The 17618-nt window shown below is 36.0% G+C and overlaps 1 protein-coding gene across 7 annotated transcripts in view; it reads left to right on the forward strand.

The window, feature by feature from the left end:
• ACADM (acyl-CoA dehydrogenase medium chain) overlaps window positions 1–17618 on the forward strand; it is an 81648-nt gene that overhangs the window by 46616 nt on the left and 17414 nt on the right. For 5 of the 7 annotated variants that reach the window (XR_007516343.1, XM_049875620.1, XM_049875619.1 and 2 more), the window contains 3 exons: window positions 1927–2067; window positions 2844–2939; window positions 15904–16152. Coding sequence is in view for 6 of the 7 variants with exons in the window: in XM_049875620.1 (XP_049731577.1) it covers window positions 1927–2067; window positions 2844–2939; window positions 15904–16152 (486 nt within the window). In the remaining variant the exon portion in view is untranslated. The remainder of the gene's footprint in view (window positions 1–1926; window positions 2068–2843; window positions 2940–15903; window positions 16153–17618) is intronic. The other 2 variants (XM_049875617.1, XM_049875618.1) reach the window with 2 other exon arrangements.

The following is a 17618-nucleotide window of genomic DNA, read 5'->3' on the forward strand; positions in this document are numbered from 1 at the left end:
TTAGCAGTTTGAATCCACCAGCCTCTCCTTGGAAACCCTATGGAGGAGCTCTACTCTGTCCTATAGGGTCACTGTGAGTCAGAATCGAAGGCAACTATGTATATGGACCAAAACAAAATTCCCTGCCCTTGAGGTGTTTACTTTGTAGTGAGGGAGACAGACAATTATATTGCATATATTTAAGCCTTCTTAAATCTTTATTGCAACAAATGGGCATTTTACAAATTTGTGAAATTTGGTGTTTTTCACAATGTTTGTGTTTTAGAAATTAAGCGGTTTGTGATGAGTTCAGGAAGCACTTTGGTTTTAAATGTTGTGGGCTTTGGGGTGAGGCTGGGAAACAGGTTAGAGAATACAGTGCTTTCTTACTATTTCCTAGTGGGAGTCTAAGCTAGTAGAGTTTATTGACTTCATATAAATCAAAGTAAATGTTGTTGGCTTCTTTCTGGGTCAAGCTACATATTATTGTCACCATTTCTTCAAACCTGGAAGCGGACTCTTAATGTTAAAGCAAGTAAATTAAAGAATTATTTTATAGCTCTATGTTCTCATCATCCCTGCCTCTCACCATGCTTATTAAAAATAAGATATTAAAAGAAAATTTCCTTAAGGAGAAGGGTCATGATGTCTGTAACTTGTTTTCAAGTGATTCAGCAAATAATGGTACTAATTACATATACAAACACAGAAGTAAAGCAGTGTGGCAAAATGTTAACAATTGGTGAATCTAGGTCAAGGGTATATAGGTACTTATTGTAGTATCCTTACAACTCTTTCATTTTAAATTTTCAAAACAGAAAGTTGTGGAAATATAGCCAGATTAACAGTTTCTGAAAAAGTTAAACTTACCATGTACCCAGAAATCCCACTCCTAGATGTTTACCCAAGATAAATAAAAATAAAGACCTGTAAATGAATGTTTATAGCAGCTCTGTTCATTATTGCTAAAAACTGAGGAGAAGTGTCCACAAACAGGTGAATGGATAGGCAATACATGGGACATCCATATAGTGTAATACTACACAGCAATAAAAGAAATGAATTTCTGATCATGCAACGACATGGGTGACTCTCAAAAGTGAAAAGTCAGACACTAAAGAATAACCATGTAATTCCATTTACATGACATTTCAGAAAAGGAAAAACTATATGCTCAGAAATCAGATCAGTTGTTGCCAGGGGCAGGGGGATGAAATGAAAAACTTGGCTACAGAGGGGCACAAGAGAACTTCTTAGGGTGCTAGAAACGTTGTATATCTCGATTATGGTGGTAGTAACATGTATACACCTTGTCAAAAACTATTATAAAAGAATTTGTTTTTTAACAATTAGAACTATATACATAAAGGGGTGAATTTTCCCACATATAAATTATACCTCAGTAAACCTAATTTGAAAAAAAAGTTGAGGGAAAACAAAAAAATCAACTTTTATTCAGTTGATTGCTAGTTCTAATAATTAAACTAAGGCTAAAGGCCCAAATCAGACTATGTTTTGCTAAATGTTGTTCCTGACACTCATGATGAAAAACCTAGCCTTCAAACATAAAAGGAAATTTGTCTTTATAAATAATATGCACATGTAGACCTTTAGGCTAGCGTTGGTTTCAAAGTTTGTGAAACATTGTTTTACACCAGGGGTTGACAAAGCTTTCCTGTGAAGGTCCAGATTGTAAATATTTTAGGCTTTGCAGGCCATATGGTCTCTGTCACAACTACCATTGTAGCAAGAAAGCAGACAGCCAAAATTTAAATGTGTGTTCCAATAAAATTTTATTTACAGAAACAGATATTATAGGTTGTAGCTTGTCGACTCCTGTTTTAGACAGTTGGAAAAAGTCCTAAAAAAAAAAAAAAAAAATGTTTAAAGCAAAAATAGATGCAAGCTTAGAAAATGTTCCTTAAAGTATGTTGATTTTCTTGTCAGGAATTAAATATGGGTCAGCGATGTTCAGATACAAGAGGAATTGTCTTTGAGGATGTGAGAGTGCCTAAAGAAAATGTTTTAATTGATGAGGGAGCTGGCTTCAGAATTGCAATGGAAGTTTTTGATAAAACCAGAACTCCAGTAAGTAATATGAGTTGATAGTCTTTATAAGACCTTTTATTTATTACATTAAGTGATTTTAACATTGTATGCTTACTGTATTGTTGGGGCTTTTGTCTCTGTCTTTTTAAATGTCTGCTGCTTTTATTAAGGGTACAGAGATATTATTACCCTTCTTTGCATTTTAAATTCTTCAACTCTCTTTGCTATCCATGTTGTAGAAATCATTTAAACAAATACGAAGTTACTACAATTGCTGCTAGATTTACAGAAAGGCAATCCATACTTAGTTTAATCATTCCTGTTGATATATATTCATTTCCTGTTCTCACGCTCATCAAAGCTTTTTCTCTTAGTAAACTTTCCCATATTAGCATAGAAAGAATGATTTCTTTAGGCTATAAGCCTATGTCCAAAAGCCTGTCATTAACTTTTAATTCATAAATAATATAAACTTATTTATTCACACCTACCCATTCTCTTGTTTCCTTCAACTATAGGCCATCTTTTCTTTAGCAACCTACTGTGTGTTTTATTTATTTTGATTGTGCTTAAGTGAAAGTTTACAGTACAAATTAGTTTCTCATTAAACAGTTAATACACAAATTGTTTTGTGACATTGGTTGCCAACCCTGTGATGTGTAAACACTCCCTTCTCGATCTCAGGTTCCCCATTGCCATTCGTCCCATTTTCCTGTCCCTTCCTACCGTCTCATCTTTGCCTTTTTGGGGCTGGCGACATACTATGTGTTTCAAAGATAACATGAACTTTTGCTTTATGAAATGTTAAAATATAGATAGCAGCTGCTAGCACTGGACTGGCACAAAGAGCTTTGGATGAAGCTACCAAGTATGCCCTAGAGAGAAAAACTTTTGGAAAGCCGCTTGTCGAGGTAATTTAAATACTGTGCTTCCTTTGTTCAAATGTAAGGACACTTCTTTTAGTGTAAATACTTGAAAATTATTTTTAAGTACAAACTAAATTTCTGTTTTGGTTGCAAGAAAATAATGTGGTCTATCAGGATGAGTTTCAAGAATAGATTTTCTTTAAACTATGCTACAAACTGCTGGCCACTCAGGGGACCTTGTTAGTTGGGGGAAAAAAAAAAACAGCTAATATTTAATGAGTGCCTATTGTGTATCTGACACTGGGCTAAGCATTTTAAATATACTGTCCAGTTCTCCCAGCAACACTGTGTGGATACTACTACAGTCTCCATTATAGATAAGGAAACTGAGGTTTAGCGAGATTAAATAATTTGTCCGAGGTTACACAATTTATAAGTCATGGATTTGGGACACCACTCCATGCTTTTAGCCTATACCTCCCATGTCTTCTTTTCTTCTTCTTTTTTAATTTTATTGAATTTTTGGTGAAAATTTGCACAGCAGGTTAGGTTCCCATTTAACAATTTCTGCACAAACTGTTCAGCGACATTAGTTACATTTTTTACTAAGTGTCAACATTCTCTTTAATTGTGTTCTGGTTTGTTCTATTTCCAGTACTTTGGTTTCCCTGCCGCATACCTTCTCATCTTTGCTTTTGAGTAATTGTTGGCGTTTTGGTCTCATGTTGATGATTTTTAAGTAGAGCACCAATCTTTCAGGTAATATCCTTTCGTTTTGTGTGCCACTCTGCTATTGCGCTGAAGGGTGACCTCTAGGAATAGGTTTGGTTCTGGGTTTAAAGAGTGTCTCAGGGTGATAGTTTCAAGGAGCCCTCTGTTCTGTACTGTTGCAGTTTGTCTGGCTTTTTTTTTTTTTTTTAAATAAGAATTTGAGATCTGCTCCACAGTTTTCTCCCATTCTATCTGGGACCATCTGTTGTAACCCCGGTCAGAATGGTCAGTGATGGTAGCTGGGCATCGTATAGTTCTTCTGGTCTCAGGGTAGATGAGGTTGTGGCTTGTGTAGACTTTTTTCTTCTCTGAGCTTTTGGTTACCTTCTTACTGTTTTGCTCCTGGTAAGTAGAGTCCCAGAGTTATGTCTTCCATGGCCACTTGCAAGCTTTTAAGACTCCAGCTGCTACTCACTTCACTAGGGTGCAGATCATTATTTTTGTGAGCTCTTTTGTGCCATTTGACTGAGTTTACCCACGAGACTATAGTCCTAAGCTTTCACACCCAGAAAACCAATTTTGAGAAGGTATTTGATTATGTCTGTAGAGTATCTGTGTGTTCAACAAATATGTGGGCCTGCACCCACGTGTTTATATTTACAAGTACATATAGATACTGGAAATCGACTTGACGGCAGCAGGTTTGGGGTTTTTGTTTGTTTTGTAGATACTTCTATCTGTTCTCACCTGTGTACACACCTGTACCTGCACTCGTATATCAATGTGCCATATGTGCCCAGACACCTATTTTTAATTTGGTTGTACCATGCTCAGTACATCCTCATTCAGTGTCACTTTTCCTATCACCAAAATAATAATAAAAAAAAAAATAACAACTCTGTCTGACTTAAAGCATAATATCCCCTTCCCTCCTTCTCTCCCTGGTAACTACCAGTGAACATTGGTTTCTCTCTATATCTATTCTTGTCTTCTTATAAAAGAGGGATCATACAATATTTGTCCTTATATGCTTGAATGATTTCACTTAGCAGAATGCCTTCCAGGCCCATCCATGTTATAATATGTTTTGTGGACTCATCATCGTTTTTTGTGGTTGTGTAGTATTCTATTATATGCATGTACCACAATTTGCTCATCCAATCATCCGGTGTTGGGCACTTTAGTTGTTTCCATTTATTTGCTGTTGTAAATAGAGCAACCATGAACATACGTGTGCATGTCTGTTCATGTCATTATTTTCAGGTCTCTGGAGTATATACTGCTGCAACCAGTAGATACCAACAAGTACTTTGACAGGGAACTGCCTGAAATTCAAGCCAAATTCAGAAGAGAATGTGGAACAAGGAGTATCATTGCTTATATCAGATGGATCTTGGCTGAAAGCAGAGAATACCAGAAAGGTGTTTACCTGTGTTTTATTGACTATGCAAAGGCATTTGACTGTGTAGACCATAACAAATTCTAGATAACATTGCGAAGCATGGAAGTTCCAGAATACTTTAATTATGTTCATGAAGAACACGAACATAGACCAAGAGGCAGTCTTTTAACAGAACAAGAGAATACAATGTGGTTTAAAATCAGAAAAGGTATGCATCAGGGTTGTATCCTTTCACTGTATTTATTCAATCTAAATGCTGAGCAGATAATCAGAGAAGCCAGACTACAGGAAGAAGAACGTGGCATCAGGACTGGTGGAAGACACATGAACAGTCTGCTATATGCAGATGACACAACCATGCTTGCTGAAAGCAAAGAGGACTTGAAGCAGTTACTGATGAAGATCAAAGACCACAGCCTTCAGTATGGATTATACCTCAACATAAAACAAAAATCCTCACAACTGGACCAATAAGCAACATCATGATAAATGGAGAAAAGATTGAAGTTGTCAAGAATTTCATTTTACTTGGGTCCACAATTAACACCCATGGAAGCAGCAGTCAAGAAATCAAACGACACATTGCATTGTACAAATCTGCTGCAAAAGACCTCTTTAAAGTGATCAAAAAAAAAAAAAAAGCAAAGATGTCACTTTGAGGACTAAACTGAGCCTGACCCAAGCCATGGTGTTTTCAATTGCCTTCTATGCATTGGAAAGCTGGACAATGAATAAGGAAGACCAAAGAAGAATTGATGCCTTTGAATTATGGTGTTGGTGAAAAATATACCAATGACTACCAGAAGAACAGAAACAAATCTATCTTGCAAGAAACATAGCCAGAATGCTCCTTAGAAGCAAGAATGGTAAGACTTTGTCTCACATACTTTGGACATGTTATCAGGAGGGACCAGTCCCTGGAGAAGGACATCATGGATCAGTGAAAAAGAGGAAGAAACTCGACGAGATAGATTGGCACAGTGATTGCAACAGTGGACTCTAACAACGATCATGAGGATGGCACAGGACTGGGCATTATTTTGTTCTGTTGTACATAGGGTTGCTATGAGTTGGAACCAACTCAGTGGCACAGAACAACAATAACAGAAGACAAAAATAACTGAACTTGTCAGGTCACAAGAGAATAAACAAAAGCAAACAAACCCAAAAGGAAATGTGAGATTCAAATAAGAAATCTAACATTAGAATTATTGGAATCCCAGAGCAGCATGACAACAATAAAGGCATAGAAACAATTTTCCAAGAGATAATCAGGAGAATTTCCCAGACCTGAACAGAGAACCAAGCCTGCAAATACAGGAAGCTACATGAACACCAATCAGAGGAGATACAAAAAGATGAACTCCATGCCATATCCTAATAAAATTCTTGAAAACAAAGACAAGGAGAGAATTCTGAAAGCAGCAAGATAAAACACAATATAACATATCAATGGTCTTTCATAAGAGTCAGTGGGAATTTCTCCCCAGAAAGTAGTCTAACTGCCAGAAGACAGTGGAGTGGCATATATAAAATAATGAGAACAGTTGCCAACCAAGAATTCTTTACCCAGAAAAGTTGACATTCAGAAACAAGGGGCGGGGGGGCGGGGAATCAAAATATTCCCAGACAAACAGAAGTTCTGGGAATTTGCCACTTCCAGCCCAGCTTTGCAAGTATTACTCAAGGGAGTTCTCCAAATGGAAAGGCAGGAGCATTAAATAAACACTCATGCATATACGTGGGAAAAATAAATAAATAAATAACTGAGAGAGAAATCTCCAAAAAATGCAACAACACAGGCAATCATAAGGACCAAGTATATGATATTTTCAGGGAATAAATTCAATAATTAAATACCACAAGCAGTACAACATCAAGTTTGTAGGAAATAAGCACAAAGAAATTACTGAACGTAGATTGTATAATGACCTTACTGGAGACACACCAACAGAAATGGGGGAGGGAGTAGCATATCAGGAATAGATTTATTATGTTAAGGTTGTATGTGAGCTATTGTTCATATGTTAAACATTGTTGCAGTTTTTAGTTGTATAATGGAATATATGTGGTATCTACTGAGAAATCACAAAGAAAAAACATTCAGAAGACAAGGAGGAAAAAAGCAAAAAGACTCATCACAGGAAAGCAGACAAATACATCCAAAACAAACCAGAATAAAAAAATAAGATATGAAACACTCAAAAAATAAATAGCAAATGAGTGAGGTAGAAACTTCATTTTCAGTAATAATTGACCCTAAATGTATATCATCTAAATACCCTGTGCAAAAGGCAGTGAGCAGCAGAATGGATAAAAAAAAAAAATGATGTATCCTTTTGCTGTCTATAAGGAACACACCTTAGACATAAGGACACAAACAGACTGAAAATAAAAGGATGGAGAAAAATACCATGGAACCAGTAAACAAAAAAGAGCAGGGGTGTCCATTCTGATATCAGACCAAAAAAATCAGACAAAGTAGACTTTAAATCAAAATCTATTACAAGAGATGAAGAACATTACCTAATAATAAAAGGGTCAATCCAGCAAGAAGACATAACAATTATATATACACCTAACAGCAATGCACCAAAATACATGAAACAAATACTAATATGAAAGAAGAAATAGCTAATGCCACAATAAAAGTAGGGGACTTCAACATACCATTTTCAATTATAGACAGAGCATCTAAAAAGAAGATAACTAAGAACACTGAGAACTTAAAACCGTAAGCCAGTTGGACCTAATGGACATACATAGAACACTCCACCCACATCAGAACAATACACATTCTTCTTCAGCACACATGGATCATTTTCTAGAGTTGACCATATGCTAGGACACAAAAGAAGTCTCAACAATTAAAAAAAATTGAAATCATAGAAAGCATCTTCTCTGACCATAATGGTGTAAAGCTAGAAATCAACAACAGGAAAAATAAGGGCGGGGGGGGGGGGGGACAACATGGAAACTAATACACTTCTAAAAAAATGATAAAGCTAGAAATCAACAACAGGAAAAATAAGGGCGGGGGGGGACAACATGGAAACTAATACACTTCTAAAAAAATGATTATGTCATAGAAGAAATAAAAAATGAAATAAATTCCTAGAATCAAATGAAAATGAAAAAACAACATATCAAAACCTTTGGGACACAGCAAAAGCAGTACTCAAAGGGAAATTCATAGCAATAAATGTCTACATTAAAGAAGAAAGACTCAATCATTAATTTAAACTGACAACTTGAACAAATAGAAAAGGAAGAGCAAAAGAAGAAAACAAAAAGCAAAAGCTACCAGAAAAAAGCAAAAAATAAAGATCAAGGGCAGAAGTACATGAAATAGAAAAACAATATAGTCAACCAAACCAGAAGTTAAGGATCAATAAAATAGACAAACCACTGGCTACACTGACAAAAGAAAAAAAAAACAGAAGGGGCAAATAACCAAATTAAGAAATGAAATTGGTGACATTACAACTGATCCAACAGAGATAAAGAACATCATAACTGATTACTATGAAAAACTGCTCCAACAAATTTGAAAACCTAAATGAAATGGCAAAATTCTTAGAAACACACTACCTGCCCAAATTAACACAGAGCTAGAAAATTTAAACAGACCTGTTACAAAATAAGAGATTAAAGATGTCATCAAAAAAACTGCCAAAACAACAAAAAAAAGCCCAGTACCAGGTGGCTACCCTGGAAAATTCTACCAAACTTTCAGAGAAGAGTTGACACCAATCCTACTCAATCTCTTCAAAAACATAGCAGAGGAAGGAACACTACTGAACTGTTACTATGAAGCCAGCATAACCCTGATACCAGGCAAAAACATCACAAAAAAAGAAATTACAGACTAATGTCTCTTAGGAACATAGATGCAAAAATTTTCAACAAAATTCTAGCCAACACTTCAACATATCAAAAAAATCATACACCATGATCAAGTGAGATTCATACCAGGATTACAAGGGTGGTTCAGCATTAGAAAATCAGTCAATGTAATCCACCACATAAATAAAACAAAGAAAAAGAACCATATGATCATATCAATTGATGCAGAAAACACATCCAATAAAATTCCACACCATTTTCTGATTAAAAAAAAAAAAAAAACAGCAAAATAGGAATAGAAAGGAAATTTCTCAACATAATTAAGGGCATATATGCAGAAGCAACAGCCAACATTATACTCAACGGACAAAGGCTGAGGGCCTTCCCTTTGAGAACAGGAACAAGACAAGAAAGAGAAATAAATAAAACGTATCCAGATCGGAAAGGAAGAAGTAAAACTGTATTTGCAGATGACGTGATTTAACACACTGTCTTTGTTGTTGTTAGGTGCTGTCTAGTCGGTTTCACTCAGAGCAACCCTCTGTACAATAGAACGAAACTCTTTTTTGCTGACCCATTCCTAATCACTTTGTCATTCACAGCATAGTAGATCATATGATTCTGATTAATTATAATAAAAATGCTTGAGATAACCTATTATCTCAAGTTCTGAAGCTGCTGACCTTTGAGTCTATTGCATCTGCTAACTCTGTTATTTTCTCTTGTTTTTAAGTTTTGCTTGGGAGCTTATCTGTAGCAGATTTGGCTTTTGGTTTGCATCTATCAGGTACCACAGAGGTTTCACCATTCTGATGGCTGTTTTTTACATTAACTTCTCCATTTGGGGAATCCTGTACCATAAGGGGTTGTGTACGTTGATTCCATACTTCCTTTTCTTACCTCCCAGACAGAGTTCTGGGCAAGAGATAAGCTTCCTTTTGACCATCCTGCTCCAATGAGCAGAGATTTTTAGTTCCCTCTTTGGAAAGAAAAACAGGGAATTTCAGTTTCAGCCCTTATCTTGTTCATGGTCACGTCCAAGTCTCCTACATTTGAGTGTTGAAACTGCAGCTCCTATCCCATTGGACTCAAATCTAGGTTTTTTTTCTTTCTTTTTTTCTTCCCTGTGTCAACTCTTCTCAGTTGGGATTCAAATTCCCTCTTAGAGCATTTGGAGATACCCGTTTCTTAAGGCTCTTTTTTTTCCCCCTTCTTTTTTTAATCAAGTGTTCCTTTGTGTATGTAGCCAAAAGGATAGTCATGTTGCCAAAAGCTCATTCATTGTACCAGAACTACATATATACATTTTACTAAATATTAGTTTATCTTAGTCATAAACTGACAACAACTATAAATACTGTTGAGCAAAGACCTGTCATCTTCTAATCCTCAGCACGTATCTAATAATTCTTAGTGTGAGTGTTCTTGAGCTCAATATGGAACCTTCTCCTTTTATGTTTCCCTTCTTAGAAGTTCTTAAGACTCTTTTCTGTATTCCTACCATCTGCACCAGGATGTTTTTGCCTCATGGCCCTTCTTATGAAGTGTAGAAAAGCCTTAGTCTTTGCTACAGCTCACTCAAAATAGTCTTTTATCCTTTGATTTCTGCTTAAGATTTGCTTCCCTCTTAATTACTTTGAAAAATGCTGGCTGCCTGCATTTTTAACTAATGCAGTGATACGATGCCATAACTCCCTGTCATCTCTTTGCCAGGTGTCCCCTATCTGTGTGCTCTTGCATCTCCAATCTGCTAGTTTGTGATCTCTGTGTATAGCCTTGTAAGAGTAAGAAGAGACACTTCATGCTTGGAGTACAAACTAAATTATTATTTAGCTATTTCATGTCTGATACTGGGAGACATACAAGGTTATATCAGTACATACTCATGTATGTTTTCATGTAGAAATTTAGAACCAAAAAAATATAAATTTTTTAAACTCTTTTTTAAAAATATTTTAATTTTGTAGTGGGTGTGGTATGAATATGAGATGGGGAAGGTAAAACGTAAGTATAAAGTATGTTCTTCATTTATTTGCAATAAAACTTAGTTTGCCCCATCTACACTGTCTGTCTGTTATCAGTGAATATTCCATACCCATTTCTGATACTTACGTACTCTATTTTCTTGTTTATTTAAAATATTAAATTAACACATTACGACTTGATTATCACTGTCTAAAAGAAAACTATGTTGAAGTGTACCTGTTTTTTTCCCCCCCTGATTTCCAAAATAACCAGCTTTTGCACAGTTGTTTATCTCATTCAGTTTCTACTGTTTCACTGTCTCTTACTCCTACTTTCCTAGTGTGTTGGCTGTATTGTATGCTGAAGACATATGACACCGCTACTTTTTGATTCAGTGGCATGCTTGGACGTATCATTTTATGACCTTACCTCTTAAAGCACCCAGCCAAAGTAATTTTTCCATTAATCTAAAATAATAAAATAATCATTTACTACAGTTATTGATTCTTAGTGTTCTAGCAAACATGTTTATAGTTCTAGGGTCCCTCACCAGTACTCTTTTCTTTCCTGGGTTAAATAAAAAAGCAATACTGAGGGGATGATTTATATATAGCTTTGGTGTATTGACTCCAAAAAGAAAGAATCGAGAGGTTTTTTTTTTAAGAGATAGTGTAGAGTGGTACTGTAATCACAGCTGTACCATTTACCACCGTGTTTGTTATTGTTACTGTTACTGCCATGGCTGCTACTTGCCCTCGATTGATGTGGCTAAAGAAAGATGCTAAAAACAGAAGATGGTACATTTTCTTACCAATAAGTAAAACGAGGAACATTGAAAACAGAGTACTGGTTGGTAAAATCCTTTAGTGGCAATAATTACCTATTCCTTAGTCTAATCAAAACCTTCTGTTTAGGAGAAGCTGGAGTGATCTAGAAAGCTGTGAAAGAATCTGTTAAGAATAACTCCCATTTGTGATGATTATTATTGCTAATTCAGAATAACTTCCCATGGTTTCCATTTCCTGATAGGAAAATGAAGGGACAAATGCTGCTTGAGACCTAAGACTCAAATATGATATACTTAGCAAGAAAAATATATCTTCTTTTCCTTTCTTTGTTTTTCTATTTTGCATTCTCCTCTATGAGTGGTAGTCAATATCAGACTTGTTTGGATGAGTCAGACAAGTCACTCTGCGATTATGAGAAACGAAACTACCACTGAGTTGTCTTCTCCTTGGGAAACTGTCACTTAATGAAAAGATCATGGGCTGGAAGCCATTATTAGGCTTGAATCCTACTTCCACAAATTATTAGCTATGAGACCTTCAGCAATTTAATTACCTTCTCTAAGCCTTGATTTCCTAATCTGTAAAGTGGGAACTATAAAAAAATATTCCCTAGGTGACCTCATGGGGTTCTATGGCTTTAAATATGAAATATATGTTGATGACTATCAAGGTATATATCTCCAGCCCTGACATCTTCCCTGAGCGTCACACTTGGATTTTTGAATGCTTCCTCAAAATCTCCACTTAAACTCTTATTTCCTTAGCCATTTTATTGTCTTTCACAGTCTGTGTACAAAGCCCATCTATAGCAAATCCTGTTAAAATGCGTAGGATAACCCAGAGTTAAAAAACATTCTCTCTACCTACACTGTTTACATCCTAGTCCAAGCCACCAGTACTTCTCAGCTAAACAATTATAATATCCTCCTAATGGTTTCCCTGCTTCTACTCTAGCCCTTCACAGCCTATTCTACATCTTTGAAAACATAAGTCAGTTTAAGTTGTTCCCTTGCTCAAAATTCTTTGAATAGCTTCTCATCACACTCCGATTAAAATCCAAAGTCCTTATAATGGCCTTCTATCAGCCACACTGGCCTTTTTGGTCTTTGTTTTTTTCCCAGATATCCGTAAGGATTAGCTGTGTTACTTCATTCAAATTACACTTCCCACTCATTTACTTCACCAAAGAATCCATCCTTGATTTACCCTATCTAAAATAACACTTCAATACTCTCTATACTAATCCTACTTTTTTTTTTTCATAGCTCGTAACACTACCTGACATTGTACTATATACGTATCATTTATTGGTTCTCTTCACTCCTCACTACAGTGTAAGCAGCGAGTTTCTACTTTGGAAACCTTTGTATACTCCTAGCACTTAGGATATGTCTTATGCTCTAAGCTTCTATTTCTGTTTATTCAGCAAATAGTAATGTAATCCTTACTATATTAAAATGCTGATAATAGGATGCTTTCTTTGTTCCAGGCTCTATTCTTAAGTGCTTTGCTTGTATTAGCTCATTTTTAATTCTCAAAATACTGTGGAATAGGTACTGTTATTCCTGTTTATCACATGCAGAAACATTAGACCCAGCTAATAAATGATGGAACCAGGATTTCAACCCAAGTAGTCACTTATTTAAAGAGCTTATCCTCTTTACACACTACATAATCTAGATAGAAAAGAAATTGACATATTCACTGTCCTCAGGAACAAGATACATATCATAAAACAAATATTAAAAAATGATATAGAATATAAAATTAAGTCCCAAGATGAGAGCTTCAGACAGGGTTACAGAAACCAGAAGGAGAGAGGTTATTTTAGGCAGATGCATTATAAGGAGTGTGTGCTGGGTTTAGAACAGAGTTTCTTTCAAAGCATAGGCTGAAAACCAGTTGAATGAGACTCATTGGAAGTGTTGGTTAAAAAAAACACATAAACCTGGGAGCCACCCCAGATCTTCCGAATCCACATCTCTTGGAGAGGAGTGTAGAAATCTTTTTTTTTTTTAACTTATTATGTACCAGGTTGCCTAGGCTATGGGGAAATAAGCCCTTTTATATATTGCCAATGAGCGTATAAATTGGTGCAGCCTTTATGAATCACATTTTGGCAATATATATCAAAAGTGTATACCTTTGGACCACCTGGCAATGGTTATCCTATAGATATACTCCACGTATTTATCCTTCAGAGATACTCCCATATTGCAATATGATATATGTATATGTAATTCAAAGAGCTGTGGTAACGCAGTAGTTAAGTACCAAAAGGCTGGCAGTTCGAACCTACCAGCCATTCCCTGGGAGGAAAGACCTGGCGATCTGCTCCTGTAAAGACTACAACCTAGAAAACTCTATAGGGCAGTTCCACTCTATCCCATAGGGTTGCTATGAGTCGGAATCGACTCGATGGGACACAACAATAACAACACAGGTTATGCTTTTCAACATTCTGTAGAAACAACCAAAATGTTGATAATCCACACAAAGGAATACTTTGCAACTATAAAAATGATAAAGAGTAAAAGAGGGAGACAATATATATTTGCTTATATGTATTAAAAAAAACCATTGCCGTCGAGTCAATTCCTACTCATAGGGACCCTAAAGGACAGAGTAGAACTGCCCCATAGGATTTCCAAGGAGTGCCTGGTGGATTCAAACTGCCAGCCTTTTGGTTAGCAGCCGTAGCTCTTAACCATCATGCCACTAGGGTTTCCACTTATATGTATATAAAATAACAAAAGAGACCTGGTATCATGGTGGTTAAAGCACTCAGCTGTTAACCGGAAGGCCAGCAGTTCCAACCCAGCAGCCACTCCACAAGAGATGTGGCAGCCTGCTTCTGTAAAGATTACAGTCTTAGAAACCCTATGGGGCAGTTCTGCTCTGTCCTAGAGGGTCTCCATGAGTCAAAACTGACTATGGCAACAGGTTCTGGTATGAAAACATCCCTGGGAAGATAAAAAAGAAATAGATACCATTGGTTATCTCCTGGAAGGGAAACTAGCTGGAGTTGGGGGGAGTGATGAAATTCAAGGGTGATAGACAAAGGAGGAGGAAGGCTTTTCACTGTGTATTTATTTATACTCTTGAACTTTGAACTGGTAGATGCATTACTTATTCAAAAAATGAATAAAATGGAAAAAAATTCTTGAAAGAATCATTGGCTTAGGAGAATGGGCACAGTTCATGTAAGTGGAAATAAAAGAGGATGTTACTGTCCTTGTTCCACATAGCAGTTATTCACATTGGTTAATTATGACTCCTCTAAGGCCTAATTACCATATCAAACAACTTTTCATGTTCTAAAACAGTGTGACCAAGTTTATGTTACTTAATTATTAAATATAGTGAATATATGAAATTGAACAGCTCAATTCTTTGTGACCTTTGTTCATATTAATCTGTAACTAGTCATAGACTTTGTGGTTTTTATAGCTTCTTAGTCTTTAAAACACATTTTGGTATCACCTAGTACATGAAGCCCTCTTCTAATCATCTTAATATTCTTGCTTCTAAAGGCCTAAAAGACTTCTTTTAGTGTGTATTATTTTAATGTGAAAGTCACAATGTCCCATGTTTATTGTAGGATAATTTATATGATGCAATATAAGAAGAAATAAGTAATAAATCTCATTCCTAATCCTGTTGCCTAGAGATAATTAAAGTGAACATTTTGCTCAATATACTCTTTTCCATGAAAATAGTTTGTAATATAGGTAAAGTTGTAATATATTGTTGTTAGTTGCTGTTGAGCTGATTACAACTCATGGCGACACCACGCGTATCCGAGTAGAACTACACTTCATAGGGTTTTCGATGGCTGTGATGTTTTAGAAGTAGATCAACAGGCCTTTCTTCCAAGGTACCTCTGGGTGGATTCTAACCGCCAATCTTTTGGTTAGTAGCTGAGCACTTACTGAATTTTTATGCAGATAATGTGCACATTATACGTTTTTTTTGCCAACCACATAACCCCCCCGCCCCCGCCTTGCTATTTTCGTAAGCGATTTATGCCTTGCATTATATGTGTGGGTGCATTATAGTAACTGACAAATCTCATTGTTGTTGTTGGGTGCCCTTATAGCGACTCCATGTGACGGAGTAGAGCTGTCACATAGAGTTGCCTTGGCTACAGTCTTTACAGAAGCAGATCACCAAGTCTTTCTCCCACAGAGGTACTGCATGGGTTTGAACCTCCAGCCTTTTGGTTAGCAGCCAGGCACTGAAACATTGTGCCACCAGGACTCCTTCCTTAAACATTTTTTTTTCTTTTTAATTCTAGCACCAAGCGATATCCTTTTTGCTGGCTGAAATGGCAATGAAAGTTGAACTAGCTAGATTGAGTTACCAGAGAGCAGCATGGGAGAGTGATTGTGGTCGTCGAAATACCTATTATGCCTCTATTGCAAAGGCATTTGCTGGAGATATTGCAAATCAGGTGGCTAGTGATGCTGTCCAGATTTTTGGAGGCAGTGGATTTAATACTGAGTATCCTGTAGAAAAACTAATGAGGGATGCTAAGATCTTTCAGGTAAGGTTCAAAGCGTTTTTTATTATTTTTTTAAGGGACAAAATATTCATAAATGAAAGGGTAAATTTCTGATTATTAGGGATTTTATCCTGGTGGTAATACAAAATGAATGTCATCATAGATGACTGTGAGCCAAAGTATTTGAAACTAATAAGCTCAAAGAATTATACTACTTTTTAGGTATATACCTTAAGGGAGAATAGGCTGACAAACTAAATAGTACTGACATGTAAAGTATGTCTGGGAGAGCCTCTTTTTTTTTTTTTCAGTTTTAACATCCTGATTCATTGTAATACAGCCTTTGCTCTACTAAAAGTATGCCTGACTTTTAAAATTATTTTGTTTAAATCTTAAAATCCTTGAACTGATTGAAACCATACTGGGAGTGAAAAAGCCAACATGAGGAGACAGTGATATAGATGACCTTGTCTTCTGAATTATATTTGTAGTTTATAAAAACTTAGAGAAGGGACCAATGTAGTAAATAAGATAAATGAGTGTGTTCTCCAAGGTGGTTTATGGTAATTACGACATACGTTCCTTGATGTCTCTTTCCTTGCTTCCCCACCTTGCGCCACACACATACTGAGGCATTTATTTGACAAATTTAGATGTAGTGCAGCCCCCTCAATTTAGACATGAGAAAACCGAGGACCAGAAATTGTGCCTTATTCGAAGCCACAGGTTTATCTGGTAATAGTCTTCTTCTGAACCCTATAATTATTAAGTGCTATGATATTCCTGGAAACCCTAGTTGCGTAGTGGTTAAGAGCTACATCTGCTAACCAAAAGGTAGGTAGTTTGAATCCACAAGATGCTCCTTGGAAACTCTATGGGGCAGTTCTACTCTGTCCTATAGGGCTGCTTTTACGTTGGAATTGACTCCACGGCTTTGGGTTTTATTTATTTATTTATTGGGTTTTTTTTTTTTTTTGCTTATGATATTACTATTATTATTAATTATTTAACTGTTTTCTGCTATCTGAGAAGATGAACTAACAAATGGCCAGGGTTAGAAGTTTAAACTGGAAATGAGGGCTGGCTACTAGGAATATCTAAGGGAGTAGAAACATGCTTCCCCATCTTTAGCAGTTCTGTTCCTTAGGTGGCAAGAATAAAAAAATCACACCCAGGAGTAAGAATAGAGAATGGCTGGAGGTGAGAGATAGCTAGATACAGTTCAGAAAAATTGGGTAAATAGTTTGGTAACATTAAAGTTTAGTTTTCCCAAACTTTTTAAATTGTTAATATCCTTTTTACGTTTTTAAGCCCTTCTTCAGAATTTTAGCAAATGGCATTTTATAATAATTCAAACTAATTTTTAGAGAATTATATATTTTCACAGCTTCCACAAAATCAGGTATTGGAATCACTACAGACCACAGACCCTATATGTGGTTTGATTTAGTCTAGTATTACAATGGGCTTATAATATTGTCCAAGATATTATAACCTACATTTATATT

This window comes from Elephas maximus, chromosome 3 (assembly GCF_024166365.1).
Source record: "Elephas maximus indicus isolate mEleMax1 chromosome 3, mEleMax1 primary haplotype, whole genome shotgun sequence".
Taxonomy (NCBI): domain Eukaryota; kingdom Metazoa; phylum Chordata; class Mammalia; order Proboscidea; family Elephantidae; genus Elephas; species Elephas maximus.